Raw genomic sequence first — 27,660 nt, 5'->3', positions numbered from 1 at the left:
GAAATTAAAAGCATAGAACAGTTTCACCTTGTTTATGTGGCTATTTAATATTCTGCTTTGCCTTTTAATTCCTAATGAATCTGCTTGCTGCTCCAAAGCCTTAGACTTGTTTTTGTGTTTGACTCAAGCTGGTTGTCCTGTACATTAATTTTGAGTGTTACTGTTTTGGGCACAGTAGATGTACTCTTATGCATGTCTTGTTGAGATCTGTAATGTTTAGCACTGCACTGTATAAATGTCACTGCAGTTGTAATTAGTTCACTAAACTTTTGCTCGTAAGGCAAGGCCATATAGGCTTCAAAGGGAAACAGCTTGATTTGCAGAAGCCTGGTTGATTTTGTAGAGCAAACAGTTGGAGAGTGATAACTTCTTTTTGTGAGCACATTTGATCTGGATTGGAAGGGTATAAACCTAGAACCAGTCAGCCATTTTCACATTTGCTTTTCCGAGAGGAACCGCTCTTTCATTTCTGGTTAAATGACACATAATTAAACAACTGTGATGGATGAGGGAATATGCCTATGTCCAATTATGAATTCTTCTGTTCTATGAATAGGAGCTATGATTGCAGCCATCTGTGTGGATTAGAACTTCCATTTCATGGCACAAAACATGCCATATCTGAAGATTTGAAAAATGGATGTAAAGGAAGTTGTCATCAATGGGTAGCTGTAAGTTTGTAGAACTCGAGAAAGTCAATTAGTTTTTTACCTAATTTCTGTCCCTATTAGTCTCCAGAATGGGAAATCCTAATGAAGGGCAAGAATAATGAAAAGAATGTTAGACTGCTTTTAACACAGGTGTTCTAGGACTGGAATCCAGTGGCTTCAAGAGAGAGATAGGGGCAGACAGAAACAGGCTTCTCTGAATTCTAGTTCTAGGTAAGAGCCTCACAGTTGCTTCCCATCTTTGTCTTTCCTTCTCCTGCCAAATTAATAATGAGTTTGATGAAGGGAATGGGTGAAGTTTGAGTGATTCAGGATTATTCCTGTGGTCAGGGGTGGTATTTCACTGCTCAAGAAAGAGGCTGGGTTCTACCTTGTTCCAGCCCCACTGGAACATGCAAAATTCATTGCACTTGTGCTGTTCTCCAAAAATAAGACCCTCTGTTGGAAAGACTGCCAGTTTCCCTCCCTTGCCTTAGCTAGTAAAATGAGAACCAAAATGCTGCTCCGTAGCTCTTTGTTTGAAAGAGCTAAAAGCACCTGATTTTAAGAAATCAGTTGCAATGCACTAAGGATTTCACTTTTATATAAGGAGTTTTCTAGTATATGATCTAATTAATCATAATAACCTCTGCAATATAAAGCTTTCCACTGTCTTCCTTACTGCAAATCCGTACCTGTAAAAGTAGTTCAAATGTTATTACTGCATTGTTCTTTCTGAGTTGTTGCAACTTCTCTACTGAAATATTTCTGGCTATATTCAAAGAACAATTATCCACTTAAGCGAGGTTTTTTGTATTAATGCTAAGTAGATAAGACATTGAAACGTCCATGAAATATATACCAAAAATATTTTTACAATATCATGTTTAGAGAGAGATCTTTCTGTATTTGTGAGCGTTTTAAGAGTGCTCGGAAGACATGCCAATGTTTGATTATTTTATTTATTTTTCCTATAAAATCACTCTCCTGAAACCAAGAAGTAATTTATGTGTATATTAACACCAATGACCAATTTGCTTTGTCTTCTTTCCAGTCATGGATATCTGGGGATATATACTTAGATTTGATCTGAATGGTAGAGATGAAGAGGGCTCTGCACTTAAAGTTCATTCGTATAAGAGTTTGAACATCACAACAATGAAGTTTCATTTCCCAGAATCGAAAAAATCCCCCAACAATCCATCCTTATAATTTTCTAGTAGAAAAAATACTTAGAAGTCTAAAACTAAAAAGTCTAATTATAATTAATTGAAAAGGTCTTCTGTAGAGGCTAGTAGCAGTGATTTGCATAAATTCTTATTAAGGTGAATAATGTATTTCTTCAAGATCCATTAAACAAGCTGTAATCAGTTGAGCTTGAAAAAACATCACCATGAAACTTTGGTTTAAAGTAATTACACAGCATATATTTAAGTTCTGAAAAATTACAAAAACATGTCTAAGAGACATCAGCATCCTTCAGACAGTCAGAAGCCATGTAATAAATACCAAGAGGAAGGGTGGATTGTTGTTCCTGGCTTTAAGTTAATTCCACAAAGGCAAAATATATCTGGTGGGGAAGAAACACAGTGGGGTGTCATATCAGAGTGAGGTATCTGCAAAGTAGTTTTTGTGCTATTTTGAGAAAGAGAACCTAATGAACTTGAGGTATGCTACAAACTTCAGTACTTACCACCTCTACCTTATGTGGTGAATACCCTACTGCAGGTTTGGCTTTTTTTTTTTTTCCTTCCTTTTTAACAGTTAAGCTGAGCTAGCCATTAAAGCACTTACTTCTGTTTGCAACCTAAAAATTTGTTCCTCTTTTACTTTCCAGGATTAATTCAGATGCAGTCTTTCAAATCACAGGTGCTAACTGGTTAGATGCATTGTCTTTACCCTGTGTTTAATTAAAAACTTTCTGAGTTAGTCCATTTAGTGATAGGAGCTGTGTGGAATTCAGTTTGGAACAACCATTAACTTATTTTAGCAATCTTTTGGATGCCAGGAAAGGTGGACTTTCAGGAATTCAGAGTGTCTGCTATTCATGGCCATACTTTCCTCTCTTTATTTAAGGCCATAAAAAAATGAGCACTTTATAAAAGGTTACTGTACTGACAATAATAATTCAGTTTTTTATTCAGTAATTGATTTTTATTATTACTGAGAGGTGCACTGGATCCCTTCCTTGGCATTTAGTGAGAAGTCATGTTTTTGTACCCTTTTGTGTTGCAGAAGCCAACTTGAAAACTTCAGATGATAGCACTTAATCAGCTATCTAAACCAGCAGTTCCTCAATTGTAGTGTGTGGATATACACACTTGTATAATTTGTTACACACTGTTCAAAGTGGTGGTTGACCAGGCTGGAACTGGTACTACTAGAGTTGGTACCTGACAACCTTTATTACTGTTCAAAGAAAAAATCATCACAATTTGGTCCCTATTCTATTACATTTTGCTTACTGCTTTCTTTTGTTTGATGTTTACAGTCTGAAATATAGACCTGGGGCCATGAATTTCAGAATGAATCAGGGTGACTGCTATTAACGAGTTCTAAAAACTTAATTCTCTTTATTTATGTCAATTTAACACTTCCTGTCCTTGAGAGAGACCTTGGTGGTAGATAGCAGTACCTACAGCAAGAAAACAGGGTAAATATAACTTTTGTTATGTGTAATAGCAACTTTGAAACATCCTTTTCTCCTGTTGATCATTTGGCATAGCTTTTTTTTCTTTGAATTTGTCTTACTTGAGAGACTTCAGTTGTACAGATTGAAATAGGATAGACTGGTGTTTTCTTGTATTACTGAAACCTCCCTCAATTAAAAAACCAAAAAGTTTGAAGCTTCTGAATGAAAATGTAATTCTTGATTACTTTTGGGGCTCTGGAGTCCAGAATGAGAAACTGATTGCATGTTTATTTAGTATCAGGGTGTCCTTAAGACTATTGTCAGTGCCAGTTATTTTTAAATGTTCAAATCAGAATTTGTTTCTGATGTCCTCAAGTCATTGTGGTATTCCTGATAATATGAGTTAGCTGTTACAGCTTCTTTTTGTGACCCTGGAGAAGAAAGGGAAAAAAAGAGGTTATTTTATTTATTTTAAAAAACCCCAAAACAAAAACCAAACAAACAGAAACACCCCCCCCAACCCAAAAGACCCCAAAACCTCAGTATGGTGGCCTGAAGTACTTTCTTTGTTTTGTGATAATTGTCACTATTATTTTTTATTATATTGAACAATTTTGTATATTTCTTTTGGCTGTGTAAGGGCTTTTAGATTATTTATTTTACTTTATTTATTGTAATTAAAATGCACCCAAACTGTTGCATGACTCATCTATAGAGGAAAATACACATTAAAATATCTCCAGATAAAATCTGTTGTGATGTTTTTCCCTGTTGCTTCAGATTTTGATAATTTTACATCTTGTTTAAAGAGCTAGTATCTCAAGGCTAACTGATGTATGCTAAGATTCAGTCGAACCACTCCTTTATATATTATGGGAGGTCTGTAAGTGATGGGTGGCCCAAAACCCAAAGTCACCATTCTATTCAAATAAACACTCAAAGAAAGTGTGTGTAAGACCTTTAACTCTTACAGGAGCTTGGCTGTGTGCCATGTTTCTGACTTAATGGAATGGCTGATTTCAGGGTTGCCTGGGGCCATAACCACAAATAAGCATATGTATCTCTGAGATCATTGAAACCAATTTTATATTTTCATAGTTATTGGAAATAACTCACCTGGCTTGATTTTTAAATAAAATTGAAGAATATCAGCCTCCAGAAGTGCCCTTTAATTTAAAACTTTCACCTGTTTTGTTAGCCTGTAATATTAAATTTAGAGTAGCTTGTGTCTGTAGAAATACTGTTTTATCTTTCTCAGAAGTTGATGATTAAGTGTTCACTGTAAGGTTGGGATTCAAGTAGAAATGTCTTTATGTAAAATAAGTCTCATACTCAGCACTGCTGCAGTTTCTAGTTAGATTCAGTTCCATTTCCCGGGGTGGGACTTCCACCTCCTAGCAAATTTGAAAAGGAGATGGTGAGTTTTTGGGTTTCCTGTGGACTCCCAGTGCCTCTCATAAGCCAGAAACCACTTCTGTTCCACACTGATTTCTACATGCTTTCGTCCTAAAAGCCCAAGATTGAGAAGGAACTATAGGGGGTGATAAAGTTGATTTGAATGAGGTATGTATGGCTGATTACATGCATCATCTGGGTAATTTTTTCTGAAAGAGTTGGATAGCAATATCTTACTGTCTCAGTATTTCTTTAGATTTCCTTAAAAGAACATGGCAGTCTACACTGAAATCTTCAAATGCCTCTGCTGCCACATTGTCTTAGTGGATCGGATGTGTGGGTTGGGTAGCTGTATTATTTATTGGCTATGTTTTAATTAATTTCTTAGTGTCTTTCTGTATGCCATAACATGTGAGGAACCTGGGAGATTTATGGTGTGTACACAGCACTGTATTATTCCAAACAACTAATTTCCTGTGCTGAGAAATAAATCTTGAATTCCTGATTACTTTGTAGCAAGATCAATGTAGAGCCCCAGAAAGAGAAGCAGATCTCATAGAGCAGAAACTGCTTATTCCTTATTATGTTACTCTAGGTTGATTTTATTATGCAGAAATAAATACATCCTGCTGTTGTATGTGGCCTGGCAAACTATAATTTTCTTCATTAAACTTTCAGTGGCTAACAATGCCATGAGAGAGAAGCAAAGAGGGACCCTGAACTCTCAAGAAGTAACCTTCCACGGCATTGTAGGCCATAGATATTCACTTTGTTTATGTAAAGGTTCAAATGGACTGTTACTCTTTGGTTAAAAAAAACATGTATTACATTGCTCTTTCTTAAATGATATGTAAAACACATGTAGAGACCTAGCTGAAAACAGACTTGGTTAAGCTCAGACACGTGAAGTTGAAGCTGCTTCTCTCCAAGGTGAAATTCTGTATTTTTTCTATGCATATGTGGGAAGATGAGTTACTTGAAGAGAATATATTTGCCTTGTCAACAAATGCAACAACACAGTACCCACTGTTTTTCTAAGTCTGAAAGTGCTGACTGACTTCTCCAAGGCAGCTGTCCTCTAATTTGAGTCACCTTCATTGCACTGAGTTACAGGTTTTGCTCTTAATCTATCTGTGATTTTTTCCCCATTTGAACTTTCTTCTTGTTGTGATCTCAGCCAGTCTTCCTTTGTTCAATAGAGGGGCAGAATTATCACTGTTCTTTATCAGTGATGGAATTTTGAAAGACAACTTACAATTTCTGTCTTAGTAAAATGCTATGTGAATTGTGCTCTCACAGACCATTTCTGTTTGATGTAGATTACTGAAAGAAGGAAACTGTTTACTTTTTTAAAGCTTTCATAAATGTTTGTGTGTGATCAGCTTTCCTCTATAGGTCTTTCTAGGCAGAATTTACAGCTGTCATTGTCTAAAGACCAGTGTTATGAAATGCCATAACCTTTTGTGGCACTTGGGTTTCTCATCTGCCAGGAAAAATGCAGTCCTCTGGTGTACTGCTGTCAAACGTGGTTGGACTTAAATTTTACAGTAGGGAAGTTAAGCCTAGCGATTAAATATTGGGTTGATCTTTCAGCAGATTTTCAGACCTTCATTTATAGAAGTATACTTCTTTGGAAACTAAAAGCTACTTGGGGAAAAAGGAAAAAAAACCTCATGGAAATCACCAGTGAAGAAAAATGCAAGCAGTTGGCTAGCATAGCGTTGGAGAGACTTGAAAATCTGTAACTGTTTCAGTTCAAAGCTACTTGCTTTTGTAGTTCAGCTTAGCTTACCTTAGCTCTAGTTTTATTGTCAGGAAAGTTGATCAGTTATATGATTCAGGTAATGGCTTCAGTTTACCTGAATTGCTGTCTTAGATCCTTCTTACTTACTGCCTGCCTCCTAACAGCTATTCTAAAACATAGAAAGGAATGGGTTTTTGTTGTTTTGTTTTTATGCTTGGAAGTCTAAAAAGTCTACAGAAAGACTGTAAAAGCTTATGCCAATTGCAGTTGATTATAAAACCTACTGGTTTCAGTGACATAAGGTGGAGGTTATTCCAATACCAATGTGAATTAAAGCTAATGTAGCAGAAATCAGGGTTTGATCCTGTGTATTCTGATAACATAATTCAACTAATTTGTTATTTCCTGCCTTTTTAGCTCAATCTTTGACTACATCCAGTAAAATCCTTGAGAGTGTATGGGATGCAAACTTGCATATAATGGCAACTATAAAGCTCATATTTTTTTTTCCAAAATAACTGTGATTAGTCCTCTTGTTGTCACTCCCAAACCATTGCCTACTAACTGTGTGCTCTTAACTGAGGAATGAAAAGAAAGTAAAATGTATTTTAAACACTGCTATTGTTTCAATTTCTAGTCTTTCACAATTGCTGTGGCATGCCACAAAACTTGGTTTACTCTAGTGAATCCCTGATCTTGATAAACTATTGTTGTACCAAGATGAAACAAATTAGTAAAACTCATTTTAGCTTTTTTCAGTAGGAGCCACACTTTCCAAACGAGTGGGTGCCAATCTGCTCTATTAAAGTATATTTATGAAGGGCATCCCACAGTGCCTCTTGTAAAGAATTTAAAGAGCTGGATAGAGCATAGTTCATTCATAGAATCATCAAGGTTGAAAAAGATCTCCAGAGTGATCAAGTCCAACCTTTCACCAAATACCACCATGCCCCCTAAACCGTATCACAGAGTGCTCATTTTTTGAAAACTTCCAGGGATGGTGACTACCACCTTCCTGGGGAGCCTGTTACAGGACTATGCTGAGCAGTCACTCTATTCATTAGAAGTCATTATACAGCTTTGTGTGAAAAAATATTGATTTTAATTATCTGGGTTGTTTTACCTTTTGGTAGAATTTAGTTTTCATAAAAATTGGTTTTGACATAAGTCTGTAGTAAGTTCCATTTTTTTTCTGCTAAAAAAATAAAATTATAAAAATGCTTACAAGAACTTATCTGACATGTCTGCGGCAAGGCCTGAAGATAAAGTCTAGCTCCATTACAATTGCCTTCTAGCCAGATTTTCGGCCCTCTATATATTTTGTAGGAATTTTGCTTAATACAAATCTGAGAAGAAGTGCTGCACTATTTTTCAATTTGGAATCCTCTGAGAAGGTACTTAAAATATTTTGATTGATTCACTGGTGAGTAAACTATTATCACAGAGAAATGTAAGCCTCAACTATATGTTAACATTTCTTGCTGCTTTTTCCATCAAGTTAAGCTTGCTTTGCTTTCTGTTTCCTCAGACTAATTCACTGAAATGGCAGTACATTATTTGGTTCATGATTGTGTAGCTAGACTTTGGAGCTGACTCAGAATAAATTGTTGTAATCCTCAGGGAGGTTTTCCTTGCTCTCCTTGTTATTATTCGGTATCTGCCTTTAAATGGGACTGTGACTGCATATCAGACAAATTGGTAAACTAGACTAGGAACATAGTAATGACTTTGAAGACAAGTGATGTCTGTTTGGTTCCTTAGACCAGACTGATTTCAGGACAGAAAAATTGTAAGCAGAAGTGGATAAAAATGGTACCTTTGGTAGTGTGATAATATATTTATGGGCAATCTTTCATATACATAATTGGGCAACTTGTGAGGGCAGTTATACTAAAAATGGACAATACTTCAAGAAAAAGTACCCAAGATTTCTAGTTTCTTGCCATACAAAATAGTCTTTTAAGGCCTCAGCAAAAATATTTGTAAGATTCCAAAATAGGCTTAACCTAAATGGAAAATGCTTATTCTATACGATATTATTAAAAAAGTAATTATTAAAAAAATCCCCAAACCCAAACAACCCACCCCACAAATCTGCTAACATGATATCCTTTTGGGTAGCAAAAGTGATATAGGGTGTACAATTGGCGTGTGTCAGAACACTAGTTTTATGCATTTATGCATCTTACAGTGGGGCTAAAGGGAGGAAAGAGCAAACTTCTTGGAAACAGGAAACTTTTGCGTGGTCACAGATTCCAAGGCTGAGAGTTTGTAGCGTGGCCCAGTCTGTGCTTGGCAATTCTGTGGATAACTAAAGCCAAGGTGGGTCTGACTGTTCTCTGAATCACTTGATTCTCACGGTGAATAACATGAACATGACCAATGATACCTGGGTCTGTGATTATTTGGGTTTTTCCCCCCTCCCCCAATACAGACATTTCTTCAGTATGAGTTCTAAAGGCAGTATGAAGATTAAATTGGAGATGCATACAACAAATTGTTTTCACTGATCAGATTTCGAATAACACTTTTCAATTAAACCAGTAAAATCCTAAGTTTAGACCAGAACTTTGTTAATGAAGGGTTGTTTTGGTGATTAAATAAAAGGCTTGAAAGGAACTTATGCACAAAAACCTTGATGCATTTTTTTATCCTTCCTCCCCTCCAAAAACTAAATAAAGGAGAGTGTATGTTATGTTGTGGTTCAGTGGTTTCTTCTCTACTCATTATTTCTATATTTGTGCGTGCATGTGTTCCTGGGTATTCTCTTCAATGCTTCTCTAAAAAATCAGAGTGCTGCCTAAAAATGTGTGCCTCTGTTTTCAGATAATGGCTTAAAGTGTGTGTGTCTTGGAAAGGCTTTATGTATATTCAGAAGGTGACCTGTCAAAAAAAGTAGTTTAATATCCATACTATTAATTTGGTTAAAAAAATCGACATGTCTACTTTAACTGCTATATTTAACATTTCTGTCCTTGTACTGTTGTGAGTTGCTGTATGGTGAAGTGGCAAAAATATTTATGTTTTATTTTTTCAATGGAAAGTGGGAAAGAGAAATAGTATAGTGCCATATTCTACTGCAGAATAGTAAATCTAGTAAGGCCTGCTGGGCCCGCTTTTATCATCTAATATAAATTTGGGAAGGGCAGCATAAGTTCCAACTATGAATTCTGACCATGCTTCAGAAGGTGGTATTACATACATATAAAAAATAAACAAATTGGGAGTTCTTGCCAGGCAATAGTTTGACTCTGAAGAATATTTTAAAGAGCAACTTTGAATGTGTATTTGAAAGAATATGTATCAGATAATTGAAAAGTATCTTGAAGTCTTAGAAGAACAGAATTAGCAATTTTATGTTGTATGGTGTAGTCAGGGGTTACGATAGTTTATAAAATATCTGTGAGAATAGCAGGAAGCATTTTCTGACTTAGGAATATAAGTATCTTTTCACAGACCTATGGTACATGCTGTGGTGAAGTCAGGGAGCAAACAGAAAGACAGAAGCTGTTCTTACATTTTTATCAGCTTCCTCTTGAGAGGACGCTGATGGTATTTCATTGTTCAGCATATGAAAGTATTAATTACTTCTCTCATTTCCCTCCAGTGCATTTTTTTTTTTAACCTGTGCATGAATAATCAAATAATACTGTGTCAGGCAGTTGGAATTAATTAGGGTTTCAAATTTCCATAGTCCATCTTTCAGTGTTTATGTCAGGCTAAATCTTAAACTGAAAGGGAGTGGAGTGCTCTTAATGTTAATATTAAGGCCATATTCTTTCACCATATGAGGATACACTTAGAAATGGAAAGGCTTACAGTATGGAGAATGAGTCAGTTCAAAGCCTTTTTAGTTAGTTTTTGAAATATTTATGTTCTGGGTGGAAAAGATTTTTGAGGCCATCTCAACCTTCTCGTTACTGAAATGTTTTGAACTTTTGGTTGTTTAAAGTTTTTGAAGCTCTTTTAGTCAATAAGAAAATCAATACATGAACATACTTCAGTGTAGTTATGGCAATTCCTAATAGCATTCAGTGTTATATCTCAGTATTGCCACCACTTCCTTCTTTCAAAGAACATCATGCATCTTCAGTTGCAAAGTTGTAAGGGGTCTAGAAGCACGCAGCTGATGGACTGCTGGATCATAGCCAGTTCCTGGTGGACAGAGTTAAACCGCAGCTGATAAAGACGTTGATGGAAATAAATAAGGAACAAGTTAACTTGCTTAGATGTCTTTTGTTTTTATTTTTTCTAATTTTTTTTTATTTCCATACTGCTTATTTTAAAAGATCAATTTCTTTAAAAAGACATTGTGCAGTATAGAAAAATCTTAGAAAGTTAGTATGTCTTTATACTGTGATACAAGACAATAACCTTTCTCTGTGATTTTCCTGTTTGTTTTCTTGAGTATTTTTGTTTATTTGTCTGTCTTCATTTTTGGCAGTATTTGCAATCATTTAAGGGTGTAGTTATAGTTGTCTCACTCATCTGTCTTTCCACTCTGCTTATATCTAATGCAGGAAAGTCTCATCCAAGGAAGTTTTATGAGTAAAACGCTACTTTCAGACCTGTTACTTGTAGTTCCTGTTTGTTCTGGTACTAAACTGAAGCTGACTATGGAATTGCTGTCATATTCCAAAATATGGAATTAAAATTATCATTTGTTAATATATTTTCCAGAGGTCCTGTACTAATTCTGTATAGAGATAATAGCTTTCACTAGTAATTACATAAGATAGGAAAATTATTTGAAAGTTATAAGTTGTCTTCGGTGTTGGAGCTCTGGGTTTGGTGCATTCAGATGTTTCTATACAGTTTGAAAAGGACCATACTATTGGCAGAAATTAACTGAGCACAAAGTCCTTTTGTGATGTTAGGTTTTGCTTTAATTAGTTTAAAAATTTATTTGAACCTAGGTGTTTCCTTCAATCCCTTTGGTATGTACAGACCCATTTTTAGAGCCAGCTAGCAACTCAGGATCCTGTATATCACCTAGCTAGTTGTTGCCCAGTATTTCCCATGTGAAATAAGATTTTCCTTAGAGATTCATCTAAGAACAGGTTTTCTCAAGAGAAACTGAAAGCTGCAACTTGAAACCCAGAGGATGCATAGATTTTGGTCTCCTGCAAGTGTTAATGTTAATATGCAATATAGAAGTTTGTTTTGTTTTTTGTTTGTTTATTTTTAGCGGTTTTGTTTGTTTGTTTGCTTTGTGTTTTGATTTTTGTCTTCGTTTTCCTGGCTTGCTTTTTTTTTTTTTTTTTTTTTTTTTGTGAAGCAGCATGGGTCAAACTTTACTGCCTGCTGGATTTGTAGCTAAATTCCACTTTCACAACTATTGAGGAAGAATGGACTTTAATACACAACATGTAAGACATAATTGCCACCAGAATTCTACTAGAATGGCAAATAGTTCCCTTGAGTCTATAATTAAACATTTAGATGAATGTGTTTTCATGTATTTAAGCTTATTACTTTATTATGACATCTCTATCAGAAAATAGTATTTTCTGATTTTTACTTTATCCTGTCAATACAGACTACATATAAATTATAGTCTGCGGGCAAGTGTAAGAACTGTCCCAAGTATGACAAGCTTTCTGACCACCACGTGCCTAACAGATAGCCTGTACATAGCTTGGATTGACTCAGCTGCTATGTACTTTGGGGATGCTTGTACTCAAAAAAGTTGGCTCTGTCTGTGTTTTCAGTCTTGTTGTCTATACAAGTAACACATAGCCTGGAAAGCATACTTAGGGTATCTCATTAAGATCCACTGTTAAAATTCTCTAGGGTGCTTTCCTGTTGCTGTTTATGAAAAAGGACTAAATCAATGCTATTTATAAATGACTGAGGAAAAACAACGAAGAACCTACAAGTAGAGACTTGCCAGTCCATCACTCCCTATCTATTTTATGTGAGAGAGGTCTGGTCAATGGCTTCCTGTGTGCACGTTTGGGATTTCTCCTTTTCCTTTAAAATATGTTGTCTACTTCAAATGCTGATGTTAATTTGCAGCATATGGGGACCATTAGCAATACTGAAGCTGGATATAAGGCTTAACTTGTTAAATCACTTTAGAATGTCGCATCTGTTTTTTTACCCTAGTGTTAACACCTGGATCAGTTTAGCACCACTGCAGAAGTTTAGGACGTATATAGCTGTTAATTTTAAAAACATCTGGGATTTTTTTTGTGTGTGTATGCATGTAAATGTGCCTGTGTGAATGGCTGGATCTCTGGCATTTTTAAGTTTGATGAAAAAAAAGCTCAGCGACTACACTCAAGGTGTGTATTGACCTGGGCAAATAAGTGGTTTGTGGCAGGAGGCAGAAGGATTCTTTTGAATGGGTTAGAAATTATGATTTTACCTTTACAGTTTTTTGTCTTTCTTCACCTTTCCATTTCTGAAGAATTGATAGCTGACTCCAATTCCTTCCCCTCCCACCCTGCAGCGCATCCATTTGTTCTATACTCAGTGAGATATCCCTCTCTCCTGGGATGTATGAAATGGTCAGGCATTGCAAATTGAAGAAAGCAAGCTCCCTGACTGAGCCTACAGCACCCTTATCAGAGACTGCTTGAAAGTAAAAATGCCAATTGTGTTGGAATTTTGAGAAATTACTTTTTTGGGTGACCTGCTGCCTTTTAGCGAGAGCAGAGTTTGCAGTTCTGCTGAAGAGTGATGAGTGCAGTTGGAGAGCTGCCCTTATGCCCATTAGCAAGACTGAACTAATCTGCAGGACGCAACCTAAAGGTAAACTGTGAGGGAAGCAGCAGGCAAGGCTAAAAGCATTTTGTAGTTTCCTTTATTTCAGAGTCTTTCACAGAACCAGCAATTAATAATTTTTTCTATCTGCAGAGAGTGAGTGTGGCTGCTAGCATGGGATGTGTTCCTGGGGTCACTCTTGGCACTACCTGCCAGGCTGGGAGGAGTGGTTGCTTTCAGAATTATGGCTGAAATTGGTAACTAAGCAGAGTTAACAGCTTGGTTATTTGGTAGCTAAAGACAAAACAGAGCCTTGCCCCAGTTAGGAGCTGGGGCAGCCCTAGCCCCAGGCATTGGGCACCCCCCTGGGAAAAAGGCCAGGCTGGGAATATGGACCCACCTCAGCAAGACCTTTGGTAGGGTAAGGCTTGGGGACCTTAAGACTGGCCCTGCTGAGGTGTCACTGGGGCAAAGGCTGATGGCCCTGGGGGACTGACATGGGGTCCTGGGCCCTGGGCAGCGTGGGGGGAGCTGACATGAGGTCCTGGGACTGTGGGCAAGGTGTGAGAGCCTTGGGAGGGTGATCAGGTTGTCAAGGCTCATTAGTGCCCTTGGGGCCCTAATGTGAGCAATTGAGTACTATTTATTTTTATTCTTTTATTTTATTAGATACAGACCTTGTATTTCTTTCCTCTTCCTAGAGATAAACATTTTACTTAATGGTTTTTTTGCCAGTGCAGTTGGACAGCCAGGCTAGGGATGCAGATCCCAACTTGGCTGGTGGTGCATAGGCTGGACTCAGCCCACAGACTCTTTATGTCTGACCTCAGTCTTAGTGTTACTGAGACTTCATTCACTTTTATTGAGAGTAAAATGACACAGAGCTACCTGGCTCTGGTATCTTGGGTGCTTGTATTCCAGCATCCTCCTGCACCGTCAAGTCTAACGTTGGCCAAGTATATTTTTCCTTACATTTTATGATGTGAAACAGCGTAGTTGAACTTTAACAATCAATCTGTGTGAGACTTGCTTCTTCACTGTAGGACCTCCAGCTTTCCTCTTGTATTAGACTTTTCTAATATCCCAAAGCATTAGCAAGACTTTTTTTTCTTATAAATATTTAATAAAAAAATAACCATATGAAAAGAAATTTTAACTTTATTTAAAATCCTGATTTCCAGAAAATACAGCATTTGACCTGACTAAACCACTGAGTAAACTGGAACTGGTAGCTTCTATATGTTTCATGCTGACTGACAGATTCTAGAATATGTTGCATTTAAATGCACAAGAAACTAGGAGTATTTCAGAATTGCCTGCTGAAATCCATACCCAAATATAGGGTGATCAATACTGTATCTTCAGGGCTTCATTTTGATTTTTTTATTGTGTGGTTTTTTTTTCCTTGTTTGTTTCTTTGTTTTAATTTTTAATATGGACAGGTCTAAACAAGAAAGGATCAAGTTTGCCTCAAATTTGTTGCTAAGGCTGTGAATAAAATTTGACTGAATTAATGCCTTGGAACACACAATAGATTTCTTTATGATATGGAGATAATCAGTTTACTTTTGATGGGGAATAGTCCAATATGAGTGTCTGCTGCATGAAAACTGTCAGAGAGGGGGCTAGTTCTTTCAGAAGCATAGCAGAGTTGTGTGGAGTCGTTTTATACATGTGTACTGATAGCCACAGTTCTGTTTGTTTTTTGGGTTTTTTTGCTATGTGGTTACATAGCTTCAAGTGTTGGAAATGGCCATATTTGCAAAAGATATAATAAAAGCTACCATTTCCTGGGAATAACCTGTGCACTGTCTAGGCTCTTTGAGGCAGAATGTGCTGCCTGGGGGGAGGGTGGTTGTTCTGGCAATATTGTTGCCACTTATTTTCTTATTATTTCCCCAAGAAAAAACACTATCACTGTTCAGGGTTTTAACTCTAAATCCTGACATCTGATAGCCATCCTTAGCCTTTAGGAGCCTGTAGTCTAAATATAATATATTTTTCTCAGAGAATGGACTCTTTCTTGCCTAACACCTGCTTTACTCTTGCTGAATTCCTAGTTTTCTGATAGTGGTTCTGAGAGTGATACTACAAACTGAAATCACAAACAGAGGAATTAGGTTTCAGGAAAGGACTACACAGAAGGACGAGATAAATAATGTGAAAACAAAGATCTTGTTTTCTTCCAGTGTTCTTTTGTGACTGGACTAAAATGAGAAAAATGTGTGTGGGGTTGGGAAAACAAATACAGGGAACCTGATCCACTGCATAAGCAGAAGTCAAAATGAAAATTTTCAAATATTCTAGAAAGCATCATCAGATCTTTAAAGGGTTTAAGGTGACCTCTCCATAACCTCTGTATGCTCAGAGACAAAAGGACATGCTGAGAGGAAGCGTGTCTGAAAGCATTACAACAGTATGCTCTGGACAATGGAAATGCTGAGCTGCATGGTATCTGGAGTATTTGCATGGAGATTCTGTGGCATAGTATATCAGTGCTTGAACATTTTTCTTTTCCAGAACAAGAACGACATTTCTGAAACTAATACTATAAAAAAAAGGGATTTGGATAAAGGTTCCAAGGAAATGCAGAATGTGAGGGGAGTCTTAGAATATGAATTGGTCATGCACATGCATTTTAAATGTGGGCTTGCATTTCACACTTTTTTCCCCCTCCCTCATCTGAATTGAAAAATTATTAATTATAAGAGAATATTTGTTGGAAAGGCAGATAGAGAGTATGAGTAAAGAATTAGATATAAATCATCTCTCTTGTTTAGTATGTTGAATAGAAGAGTCTTGAGCTAATAAAATAAATGCTAAATGAGTTAAGCTCAGTAGTAACAACAATGCATCTTTAATTGCTTAAATACAAGTAACTAATTAAATTCTACTCATCTTTTTTCACTAAGCAGGTCTCACACCTTCTCCCTCTGCATAAATTTTAAATGCAAATCTTTGGATTTATACAAACACTGTAGTAGACAGATTTTTACAGTAACAAATTAGACATGGAGACTGCTGATGGCTGGCACCAGTCCTTGCCAGGGTGGTCGAAAGCGCAAATGCTGAAAGCTTCAGCAATTTTTTTTTTCTAATCAAGCTGATAGACTTGACTTCATAAGCTAATACAACATAGAAACATGTTTTTTTTCTTCTCTATTGGAAATACAAAAAATTTAAATAGAAGGTATATTTTCGTCTTTAAAATATTCTGTTGTCTGTCTCTGGCAAGGTGTTAGCAGAAAATGTTGTCAGTCAAAATATACACAAGACAGTTTTGGGTGTGCCCTGTGCAGAAGCAGAAAATTGCATGCTCCTACTGACTTCTGTATTTATTGTTCATCTGTGTCAGAGAGATTCATTCCAAAATCTAAATTAAAATTTCAGTATAAAAGGCCAGTTGGGATTTTAGTTCTGAATTACTGGAGGATCCTTTGTTTCAACAATAATGTTTGCAAGTTTTTCATATTTCTTTTACATTTTAATTATAACTCATCAAATCTTAACCGATTACTCCTGGGTTAGACTCAGAAGAATGTCACTGAAGGGTGTTTTAATTTAATGGAAACAGTGTAACATCTGTTTCTAATGTTTTAAAAGCCAATTTATATGGAAATTTTGCTCTAGCAGGAAGTCAATAGATATGTAGTTTTTAAAACCTCCTGTAAAAATTCAAACTTGAATTAAAGCAGCACCAAAGCAATGCCATTCTTTCTTGTGGTAGCAGTGTGATTGCATTTTCTCAGCCTTTCTTTTATATCCTTTTTCTTCTGTTAAAATGAAGCTTTTATTTGTCTTTTGTAGTCGAGCTATCAAGACAAACCAGGACCTTCTGCCTGAGACGCCGTGGATCCATATCTTCTACAATGACTTTTGGGGGACATTGCTCACTCATAGTGGGAGCCACAAGTCCTACAGACCTCTCTGCACACTTTCCTTCCGCATTAACCATGCTGTTGGGGGAATGGACCCATGGGGCTACCACCTTGTAAACGTCCTATTACATGCTGCAGTCACAGGCCTTTTCACAAACTTCTCCAGGATTCTCTTTGGAGATGGGTACTGGACCTTGATAGCAGGCCTGCTGTTTGCATCTCATCCCATCCACACGGAAGCCGTAGCGGGGATTGTAGGGAGGGCAGACATTGGAGCCTGCCTCTTCTTTCTCCTTTCCCTGATGTGTTATGTGAAGCACTGCTCTACCAGAGGTTCCTCACCAAGTACTTGGGGCTGGATCTTGGGAGCAGGACTGTGTGCAGGATGCAGCATGCTGTGGAAGGAGCAAGGAGTGACTGTTCTGGCCATTTCAGCCGTGTACGATGTCTTTGTATTTCATCGACTGAAAATGCATCAGATCATTTCTGCTTTATGCAAGGTGAGTCGTCTTTGCTGTAAGCTATTTGTAAGGCACCAATCACTGCTAAACAGGTGCTAAAAGAGTTTTGAAGTCCCAAAAAAGAGCACAGATGTCTAATGCTTAAAGAATAGTTAAATAGCTGTAGTATTGGGTTTTTATATTTTGTTTAAACCATGTATTATTAACCATTGCTATTACTTGATGCTGGGGATGGGGTTTTTTTTAATTACTTTCCTTACTTCCAGCAGTTCCCTCATTCTGTTTACCAACAAGCACTGAATATTTGAATTGAGCACTGAATATCTGACTGCCTTTTGTAAAGAATTCATTCATGCTCTTATCCTCTTGTATCTTGCAAACTCAGCTTAGTTTGGTCAGGCGTGGAAGTGTGGTGGCTGCTATCACCCTCAGGCTCCCTGAGGCAAAGATAAAGCTCTTATTGTTCTAGTTTAACAGAGATGCATAGGGCCTGGGTACGTTCCTTTGGCGCATATTGTTTTCTTCCCCTAGTAGGAGCTATGACTTAAATGTAACAGTGCCTTAACAAAATAACTATTTCTCATTTTTAAACTTCTTATCCAAGAAAAAGCAAGTAAAATAAGCAAACAAAAAAGCTCACTAAAACCCCCTAGCTTCCCTCTCCCCAGACTACATGTATTTTAGGGGTACTCAGAAACTCCGTCTGAAATCATGACTCGGTTACATCATTTACTGTACAAATGAGTGAGCTGAGTATATGTAATTTTCTTTTCAGTGAAATGGCTTTCTTTCAGAAAAATACTGACTTAACAAAAGGAAAAAGTTTCGTATGGACATGTCACATTTTTTCAGTGAGACATAAACAAAAAAAGCAATAAAACAAATTACAGCTTTGCAATCTTTCTCAAAAACCTTGACGTTAAAATATTGATTTCTCACCGAAATGAATCAAAAAGAAATTGTAGATTTTGATAAAACAGTGATGAGTTCTGTTCATATAGACTATACAGCTATGGTATAAAATGAAAATAGTAGAGTAAAAAAGAACCTCACCTCTAGTCACTGGTAGTTTCCTCTTAAACTGCTGTGACATGTTGACTTAGTTATCATACTCTTTTCTGACAAAATTGAAATGGAAAGAGTAATTCCTGTGTATTTATATACATGTATATTTTTTTTTACTTATGCATATTGGAGTAGGTAAGACCTGTTGAATGTCAGTAGCTAAATACTGTATGGTACATAGTGCACCTAATGATGAACAGAAACAAACAGTAAATTAATTAAGGTTTTTTTGTTTTGTTTTGTTTTGTTTTTTCCTAAAGTGCATCTGTAACAGCAAGCTTTATACTGAAAGGCACAGGATGAGTTCATGGAGTTTAATTAATAACTCAAGTGTTAGCTTATCCTATAAAAACATTCACATGACACAGAAAATTCTGAACACTTAGGAAGTTTTTTATTATTGAACAGTCATTGCTCAAACCCAAAACCTTTGCAGACATTTCTGTTGAACTTTTCATGGGGAAAAGCTTTTTCTCCCCTTTTTGCTCCTTTTCTGCTTCAGGGCCAGGGTAAAATTGGCCCAGAAGAGACCTAAGTGACACAAGTGAAATCCAAGCTTCCACTACCTAACTTTTTGAACATAAGGCCTCTCTTCCTAGGTGAGGAGCTCTAAACTTGGACACCTGACTTATGAGTTTTTTTTCCATCCAGCATCAGAGTTGCCTTGGACAGCAAATTGGTGTCTATGGAAATTTGTTTGTCCATCTGTAATGATAGGAATAACAATTCTGTGCTTTGTAGATTACAAACCTATTTGGAGATTGGATTTTAGCTGGAGGCAATTTAATGGGGAGAGACTACAGTGAACAAAAATATGAATGTTTTGCTTGATCTGCCAGAAATGCATTTCCTAATTCACTAAATTACTAGGCTACCTGTTTCTTGCACATCTGTTCAGACTGAGCGCTGCTGCCCCCAGTTTTATCTCAATACCGGGGAAGCCTCTGTTCATTCACTTGCTGCCTCTGTTTGTTACTTTACTGAGGAGATCAGCTGGGAGCTTCAGTTAACAAAGTATCTCCAGTAAGACTTCTTTTTTACTGAAATTTTACAGAAATCATTCTCAAGTTGTATAGATTTTTGTAAGGACATAGTGACCTGCAGGGCTGGGGATGTCAGGAATGTCTTCATTGACCTAGCCTGTTACGAGAAGCATTTCTTTTTGAGTACTTGTCTGCATACTATTTTGTACTTCAACTTTGCATGGCCTCTACCTTTAATGTCACAGTTTCCTGTTCCCAAGCACTCCCTGGGCAATAAAGGAATGAAGCCTTTTGTAAAGATAATAATTGTCAATTAAAAAAAAAATAAATAAAGCAAAAAAAAAATAAATTAAAGCAAATGTGTCAGTCTTCTGGAGAGCGTCTCGGTATGATAAAAATGCTTAAGAGCAACAAAACCATTACGATTTACCTAACAAAGATACTGAACATAATTATTCTAGTGCATTGTCTCCTTATCAATCATTATTTTCTGAAGCACTTTCTTACTGTATTTATATTTCCTTTGGACTTTGAGTTTTACCTTTTCCCATAAAATACTGTTTAGAGAATGTTCAACTTAGTGGGTCTCTGGCCTGCTCCATATGAAGTCTAAAATTGCTTTTGGAGGATGCTATTTAGTTGATATCTGGATAGTTTGAGAATGATCAATGCACTTGGAGTTGAGAAATTTGGATTTTGATTGTAGCATGTCTGAGCAATATGTGACAAATCCTGACTGTGAAGGCAGGTTTAGATGCTGTCCTTTTGATTTGCAAGTACCTTTAAATTTATTTTCAAATGAATGAGAATGTTTGCTCCTTAAGATGGACAATTTAAAGTGATAACCTGTCTCTTTTGAAATTGTTAGTAAGACCAGAACTAAGATTTTTACTTAAAGCTTTTGGTTTAGTTTTGTTCTGTTCTTATATATATTGATAAATACAAGTGGACTTTTTTTTTTTTTTTTTTTTTTAAATTTTGTATTTAAAATAATCAAACCCCAAAGTATATAGCTGAGATTAATTTTTGCATTATGTGGAATTAAAGCATAGACTTGAATTAAGGGTTCTTTTTTTTTTTTTTTAAAGTATTGCATGCACTTTTTCTTGCTTGAAAAGACATTCTGCACTGCTAATTGATAAGACCAAAATAACCATTTACAGAAGAGTCATCCTGTGTTCCCTAACTGGCTTGAGCATTTAGAAAAACTGGAGTATGGTTTAAACTGAACCAAAAACCTCCCACCAAACAAAGCCCCTTTTCCTCAGAGAATGTCTGGGCAATTAGGAAGAATTGTGTTTATGTACCGATTCTGGAATCTGTGCTTTGTGTTCTCTCAGTTCAATATTGGAAGAGGGCAACTTCAGGAGAAAGGGGAAAAAAAAAGACATCAAAAAGGTCAGTCGAGAAAAAAGTTATGGTCATTTTTAGTGCACTGGAGGGGAAAAGTGTAAAATGGAGCCAAGGAAGAAAGGAAAATAATTTTAAGTTCATTAGCTCAAATCTGTACTATCTAAGTAAGCAGTAATGGTATGGAACTGAATGCTTTGTAATCGAATAGTGGAAAGGGTTCGATCTTCCAATCTACCTTAAGCCCAACCCTGTCCAGCTGAGCTGGTGCATCTGTTTCCTAGGCTGTGCTGCAAACTGAACTCAGAGGAAATGCAGGTAGAAAAATAGCCTTTAAACACACACACATCACCACCTTGCCCAAAATATCCCAAATATATCTTTAGGAGTTATTTTAAACCTGAATCAATTCAGTTATATCCAGTTCTCATCATTGCCATGCAAATAGCTGTACTGGCAAACACTGAAAGGAAAGGTGAAGGAACAGAAAGAAGGAATGGAGAGAGAGGCATTTTGGGGAGTGGGTGGTTAAGGACCTGGGCTGGCATGCTGCCAGACTATGACTTTCAGCTTCTATAAGCTTTTTCAGAATATACCACTGGGGAAGCTGAGACATGAGTCTTTATGTTTAAAGAATAGTAAAACTATTGACCGTCTTCAGGATGATCAGCGAAGTATGAACTGGTAAAAGCAACTTCAAAAATGCTCCAGCTGATGGTAGGAGATGGTATTGGGGAGACAAGCCTGGTTTTTTTCATTGTGTTCTCATCTTTGGGCCAAGTATCCAGTGAATATAAAGTGATGGCTACTACACAAGACCAATTATCATGTGAGTCCTGATTTTTCACACCAGGTACACGACAGCATCCCAGTGCAATTTGAGTAGACTGGCAGGGCTTCTGAACAAGGCGGCTGCAAAGCAGGACCACGAGCAGAGCAGATGAATGTTGCCCCTTATTTAGAAGCTATTCCTGAAGCACCTTAAAATTGTATATCATAGCTACTTATTTAACTATCCAACTCTTTTCTCTGTCATCTGTGTATTGGTTATTCAGTAGAACTTGGATGCTGATTTTTTCCTTTTGCCAAGTTTTGTATTCCTGTCTGCCTGTGATGCTCTCACTCTGGCTGGAAAAGTTGTCAGTCTGGATTCCATTTCATTTGGTTAGCTCTGTTTTATTCTGACTAGCTGACAAGAACGTATTTGCTGTCTTTAAGACAGAAGATTTTGATACAATTGTATTTATTGTGGTCCCAAATTAGTTGTCTGAAATGAGAGCTATTAAAAAGTGGTGTTCTACTGGGGCAAAGCATTCCTTATGAAAGAAAGTTAGACTTTTATTTGATTTTTTCAGCATTTTAGACCTTGAGTCATTTCCAGTGTAAATTGCATAGCAGGTATGCAGATTGATTGAGATGTCAGGTTTGACACGTATCAGATGATTGTACCTGTCAGCTGCTAGATTTGTGCAAGTTAAGCCACCAAAGGTGAAGGAGTGGGAGGGGGGACTTGAATATGGGAGAGAGCTTGTTATGATAGAAAATATGCAAATTCAGAGGTCTAATTGCTTTGTACTTGCAATATGCAGCTTGAGAGCAGAAGCATTAATCAACAGTCTTCTGTCCAATTAATAGTGCAAACCTAATACAAACCCTACTGTGCTGCTGTTTTTTCTTGTAGTGGGTTTTTTTTAGGTTTTCTTTTGTTTCCTTGGTTGGTTTTCTTTGGTTTTGTTTTTTTTTTTAAATTTATTTTATTTTTAGTGGGAATGGAGCTGGATAACATTAGCAGTTAAAAAGATGGGGCAAATGCATTTAAAGCTCATTTTTAATATAATGGTAATGATAAAGTATTTATTGCTCTGTGGTTTATGTGTACAAACTGCCTTACAGAAATAACTAAACCAGATGTATGTTCTACTAATGTTCCATTGCTACAATACAGTAACATTTTACCAGATCAACATATTGTTAGTACAGGGGGTTTGTTATACTAAAATAAGGAAATGTCTCTTTTCCCATCACTTATTTGATTAAAATCTCCCTCCGGGGGGTCTGTCTCACATGTGGAATTAGTTATTGGTATCTATAGCTTAACACGAACCACAAATTGGATTGCAGGATGTATTATCTAGTCTTCTGTGCTATTATAGCAGTACTGGTTTTGTAAAAAGCAATTTTATTGAAGGCTTATATTTTATTTAAGGTAATGATGTGAACCTGGAGCTTCCATGGATGACATGGTCAACCACCAAACCAAGTTTCATAAAACTCTACTTTCTTTTATGGTCTTGGAACAGCCTTGGTTGTGGGTGATATGTATGATTGCTGCTCGGTATTAGATAAAGCTACTGATTTTTGAGAACACTCTAAACTTCAAGTAAGCCACTTTCGGCATTCTTTAGTCTTTGAAGTTGCTACTTTTAGAGCTATTGTGCTTTGGAAAGCAATGTCAAAATAAAATGCTGCTCTTGATTAAAATTTGCAGTTTTGTCTTTCTCTTCTGAGAAGCTCTAAAGCCTTAGCAATGTAGTAGTTGATTTTGCTTATTTTTCACCTCTTCTCCATCCACAAGTTATGCTATTTTACAGTAGTGTTTCATCATTATTTAAAATCTATTTTCTGCTTATTTTCCAGCACCTAATGAATTTTATTATACTTGAAATTACCCACAGGTCTTGATATTTTGACAGATCTGATTGGTAACCTATTATTTTGTGAGTTATTTCTCTTTTGGGCACCCTATGTCTTTGAAATATAGCATTTACAGTGTTCAGACTGTTAGAGGAGTAGCTGCTCTCTTGCAGGACAGACTTCATTCTTGGGGTCAGATATTTAGTAAGTTTACTTTCCCTTGACGCTGTTTTTATTCCAGTTAAAAATAATAAATAATTTACAGCTTCAAAAGATGATTTGACCTCTTGCAAGTTCATTTTGTCTAACAAGAGCTGCATATTCAAGTGTGCTAAGCTGTTAAATATTACAGTGGTGGGCTGGGTAACCTTTAGCATTTCGAGAGCTGTGGAAAAGACTGGGGACTCCATTGCCAGCTGGGGCCCCATTTATTCCCTAGCATCTCTCATTCTGCAGTGGTCAGCTTGGGGTTAATTTTCCGGACAGCTTTAAGGCTGTACAAAATTGTGGAAATGCTGAGCCGAATGTGCCTGCACATACATTGCTCATCTTTGCGGATGAGCCAGCCTGATTATTTTCTCTTCACTCTGCTGGATGGCAACAGCATGACGCCTGTGCGGTCTTGACCAGTACACCCCCTCCCACAGCAGATATTTCCTAGACAAAAGAAGCTTTTTGCAATTTACTTCTCTCTTGACAATTTCAAGTAGCTAGTACTGTGATTTCCTGTAGTTCCCACAGCTCCTTGAGGGTTTTTTGTTTTATCCTGAAATAAGAAAAGCAAGATTGGCCTCCACTATCTTCTCAGAGGTATTGATCTCCTGGAGGTCCCTGTGATGTCAGTGGAATGGTACAGAATTGGACATCAATATGTATAAATAACTGTTGTTTCCTGAAAATATTTTCATGGGGTGATTTAAACAGATCACATGTGACAGAAATACAGCATCCTAAGGCAAATTTATCCATGTCGTATCTTTTTACAAATGAAGAATCATAAGCCGTCTTGCTGAAGTCACTGACACTGGCATAACATGGATTATATTTTAATATTAAATCTGTAATATCTTTATTGGAATTGCCACTAAAATCCTCATCACTTTTATCTACTCACTTGAAGTCTACAATAATATTTAGGAGCTTATATTTGAGAATGCCTCTCTGGAAAGATGAAAAAGGCAAAGTTTCTTTAATAAATGACTAAGTAAATAAAAAAAAGAGAGAAGGCTTTTCGTATTTATGGGAACTGTGAAGAACCTTCAGTTTAACAGAGAGGTTAGTTTGCCAGAGGAAGGTTGTCACTGTCTTCAGTAATGCATAAGATTTAAACTGTGTTATAGCATAAAAGTATGCTGTGTTCTTCCATTCTTCCCTGCTGTGGCTTAACCCCAGCCCCACAGAGCCGCTTGCACACTGCCCCCAGTAGGATGGGGAAGGGGAAAAGTTAGAAAACTAATGGATTGAGATAAAAGCAGTTTAGTAGATAAATGCAAAAGCTGCTTGCACAATAAAGCAAGGAATTAATTCACTACTGCTGGTGGGCAGACAGGTGTTCAGGAGAGCAGGACTCTATCATGCGTTATGGTTACTTGGGAAGACAAATGACATCACCCTGAATATTTGGCCCTTCCTTCTTCTTCCTCCAGTTTTCTATGCTGAGCATGATGCCATATAATATCCCTATGGTCAGCTGTCCTGGCTGTGTCCCTTCCCAACTCCTTGTACACCCCCAGCCTCCTCGCTGGTGGGGTGGTGTGAGGAACAGAAAAGGCCTTGACACTCTGTGAGCAGTGCTCAATATAACAAAAACATCCCTGTGTTATCAACACTGTTTCCAGCACATACTCCAAATAAATCCGAAACATACCCCATTCTAGCTACTATCAAGATAATGAACAAACCAGCCCAAATCAGTACATTCTCCCTGGCTTAAAAGGGATCTTTTTAAGAATCACAAGGTGAGAAAGTTTCCACAGGCTTTGCACAATTTTTGTTAGCGCTTATTTTTTCTTCTGAGGTTGTATGCCAATTATGGACATCAAGAACAGCATGACTTTTTCATAGTGTTGTGTATTGGTGGACTCAGTACTTTCCAGTCTATAAAACCTTTGCAAATAGTATCAACCTGAAAATGTTACTGTCTTAGTTTTTAATGTTTTTCAAAATATTTAAGGAATCAATTGAAAGCACCAAGCTTACCATAGTTTCTAACAACTGTGTTTCAGAATATTAGGCATTTACAGGTATAGGTTTTTCTTCATCTTAGTGATTATTTTAGCTCCCTAATTAGAGAAGCTCTTTAAAACTGTTTTTGCAGAAGCTGGCAATTTTCCTGTTTAAAATATCAGTATTAAAGAACAGTTAAATTTCATGCTTTTTGTTAGGGTTGGTCAATGTTTATATGTTTAATACTTAAGTATATTTTGTGCTGAGATACGGGGACTTGGGTACCTGTGAACTTTGACAGATAAGAAATATAGGCAGCTTTGCCCAATCTTCAGATTTCCATTTTTCCACTAGCTAGAAAGCCAGGTTCCTTTCGCCCTAGCTCTGGTTCTTCCATGGGTCCATTGTCTGGGTACTGGCCACAAAATGGGAAAACCAACATACAGTGCTAAAGCTGAGTGATATTTCAGTGAGTTAAATGTTTCCTGGTGTAATTCCTTTTGTCAGATTTGCTTCGGGTGTGATGCCTTTCTGCTTAAACCTGGTTTAGTGCCTTGGTTAAAATGCATGTGTTCATGGTTATATTCATCAAGTATGGATTGTGTTTGTTGCGTCACACAAAGTTTATACCTGTACCTGTATGTACATAAGTGCTTTACATTAGCCTCCTAATGTCATGTTTAGACTCCTAAATGTCCTGATTTGATGAAGTGTTGAATGCTTGTAGCTCCTGGTGAGCTTTGCCTAATGAACGCATTGCACTTGGTCAATCACAGCTAAATAACAAATTAAACCTTCTGCTCCCAGCAGTCAGGGCGTGCAATAATAGTGACAGAAGAGGCAAAACCTCTAAATATGTCCCCAGTCAGAATCAAATAGATTAGGGAGCAGGTGCAGCTTCTGTGTGCCCTGAGTTCTGACTCCCAGCGGTATGTTACAGCACCTTTGGGAAAGATAGCACTGCTGAGAGTACATGATGATCAGGCTCCTGATTTTTGAGTATCTTAACTGTAATTGTCTAAGTTTCAGAACTGTAGTGCTCTGACAGCATTGCCTGAGTCTATTCTCAGTTGTCTTCTTAGAGTCCTAACAAGAAAGAGCCATTCCTGGTACACGAGCATGAGCTCCGATTCCAGACCCAGGAGAACATGTTTTGAAGGAGTGGAAACATATGCAAACCCTAAGTCACAGGGGAGACTTTTCTCTTGGTATTGGGTTTAATTTTGAATTTTCTGGCTTATGCTCATTTTCATTTAAGTCGTAAAGATTTAATGATTATGTGCGCGCTTTTTCTAAGTGAGTGATTCTAAACATTAACCTATCTAGACAGTTACAATATTAAAAAGGAGCAAAGTACAAGTATATGAGATTTACAGTGGAAACAGCCAGTTGTGATAGAAGGCAGCAAACATTTTTTGGCGTATTTACTAGAGGAACTGAACAATATTTTGTACATATGCCCGGATTTCTTTTTCCAGCTGCAATGTAGATTAGGTATGGGGAGGGAAGGAATCCAGGCTTGCAATTCTGTGGCTATCTTTATGGCTGTTATTAGGAGGTGAATTTCTAGCCTCACTAACCTTGAATGTCACTTAGAAAAGAGAAGAATCTCTTAATGCTGTGGGTAGTCCACATTGAGAGAAGGGAAAAAAGAAAAATATTTTTTATTACCAAGTTTCTAGGAAACTAGTTGAAAATGCACACACAGAAATTACATTAAAATTATCCAAAAGCTTTTGGGGGAAGGGAGAGAGAGAATTTTTGTACTTGGCTCTTAAATGCCAGGTAGAACATATGTACCTTTTTATGATCAGAATGGTAAGACTTTCAGACACATACGCAGATTGTTTTTAAGGCTGTAGATTTGATTAGGTTGTGCAAAAGTCAGAGCTTCTGTGACATTTAATCACCAAAATCTTGGTTTTCTCCTTGACAATAAAATATGGAAATAAATTCCCATAGCAACAAAGTCTTTAAAGTTAGTGTAGGGACATATT

The 27,660-nt window shown here is 37.0% G+C and overlaps 1 protein-coding gene across 3 annotated transcripts in view; it reads left to right on the top strand.

Moving 5' to 3' along the window:
- Positions 1-27,660, top strand: part of TMTC2 (transmembrane O-mannosyltransferase targeting cadherins 2) — a 244,885-nt gene that overhangs the window by 87,221 nt on the left and 130,004 nt on the right. For 2 of the 3 annotated variants that reach the window (XM_064655536.1, XM_064655537.1), the window contains exon 2: positions 16,934-17,504. The exons of the other annotated variant lie outside the window; for it this stretch is intronic. In XM_064655536.1, coding sequence (XP_064511606.1) covers positions 16,934-17,504 — 571 coding nt within the window. The remainder of the gene's footprint in view (positions 1-16,933; positions 17,505-27,660) is intronic. 3 annotated transcript variants of the gene reach the window in all.

This window comes from Pseudopipra pipra, chromosome 5 (assembly GCF_036250125.1).
Source record: "Pseudopipra pipra isolate bDixPip1 chromosome 5, bDixPip1.hap1, whole genome shotgun sequence".
Taxonomy (NCBI): Eukaryota; Metazoa; Chordata; class Aves; order Passeriformes; family Pipridae; genus Pseudopipra; species Pseudopipra pipra.
Note: the sequence above shows the minus strand (reverse complement) of the source record. Positions and strands in the feature narration are given on the sequence as shown.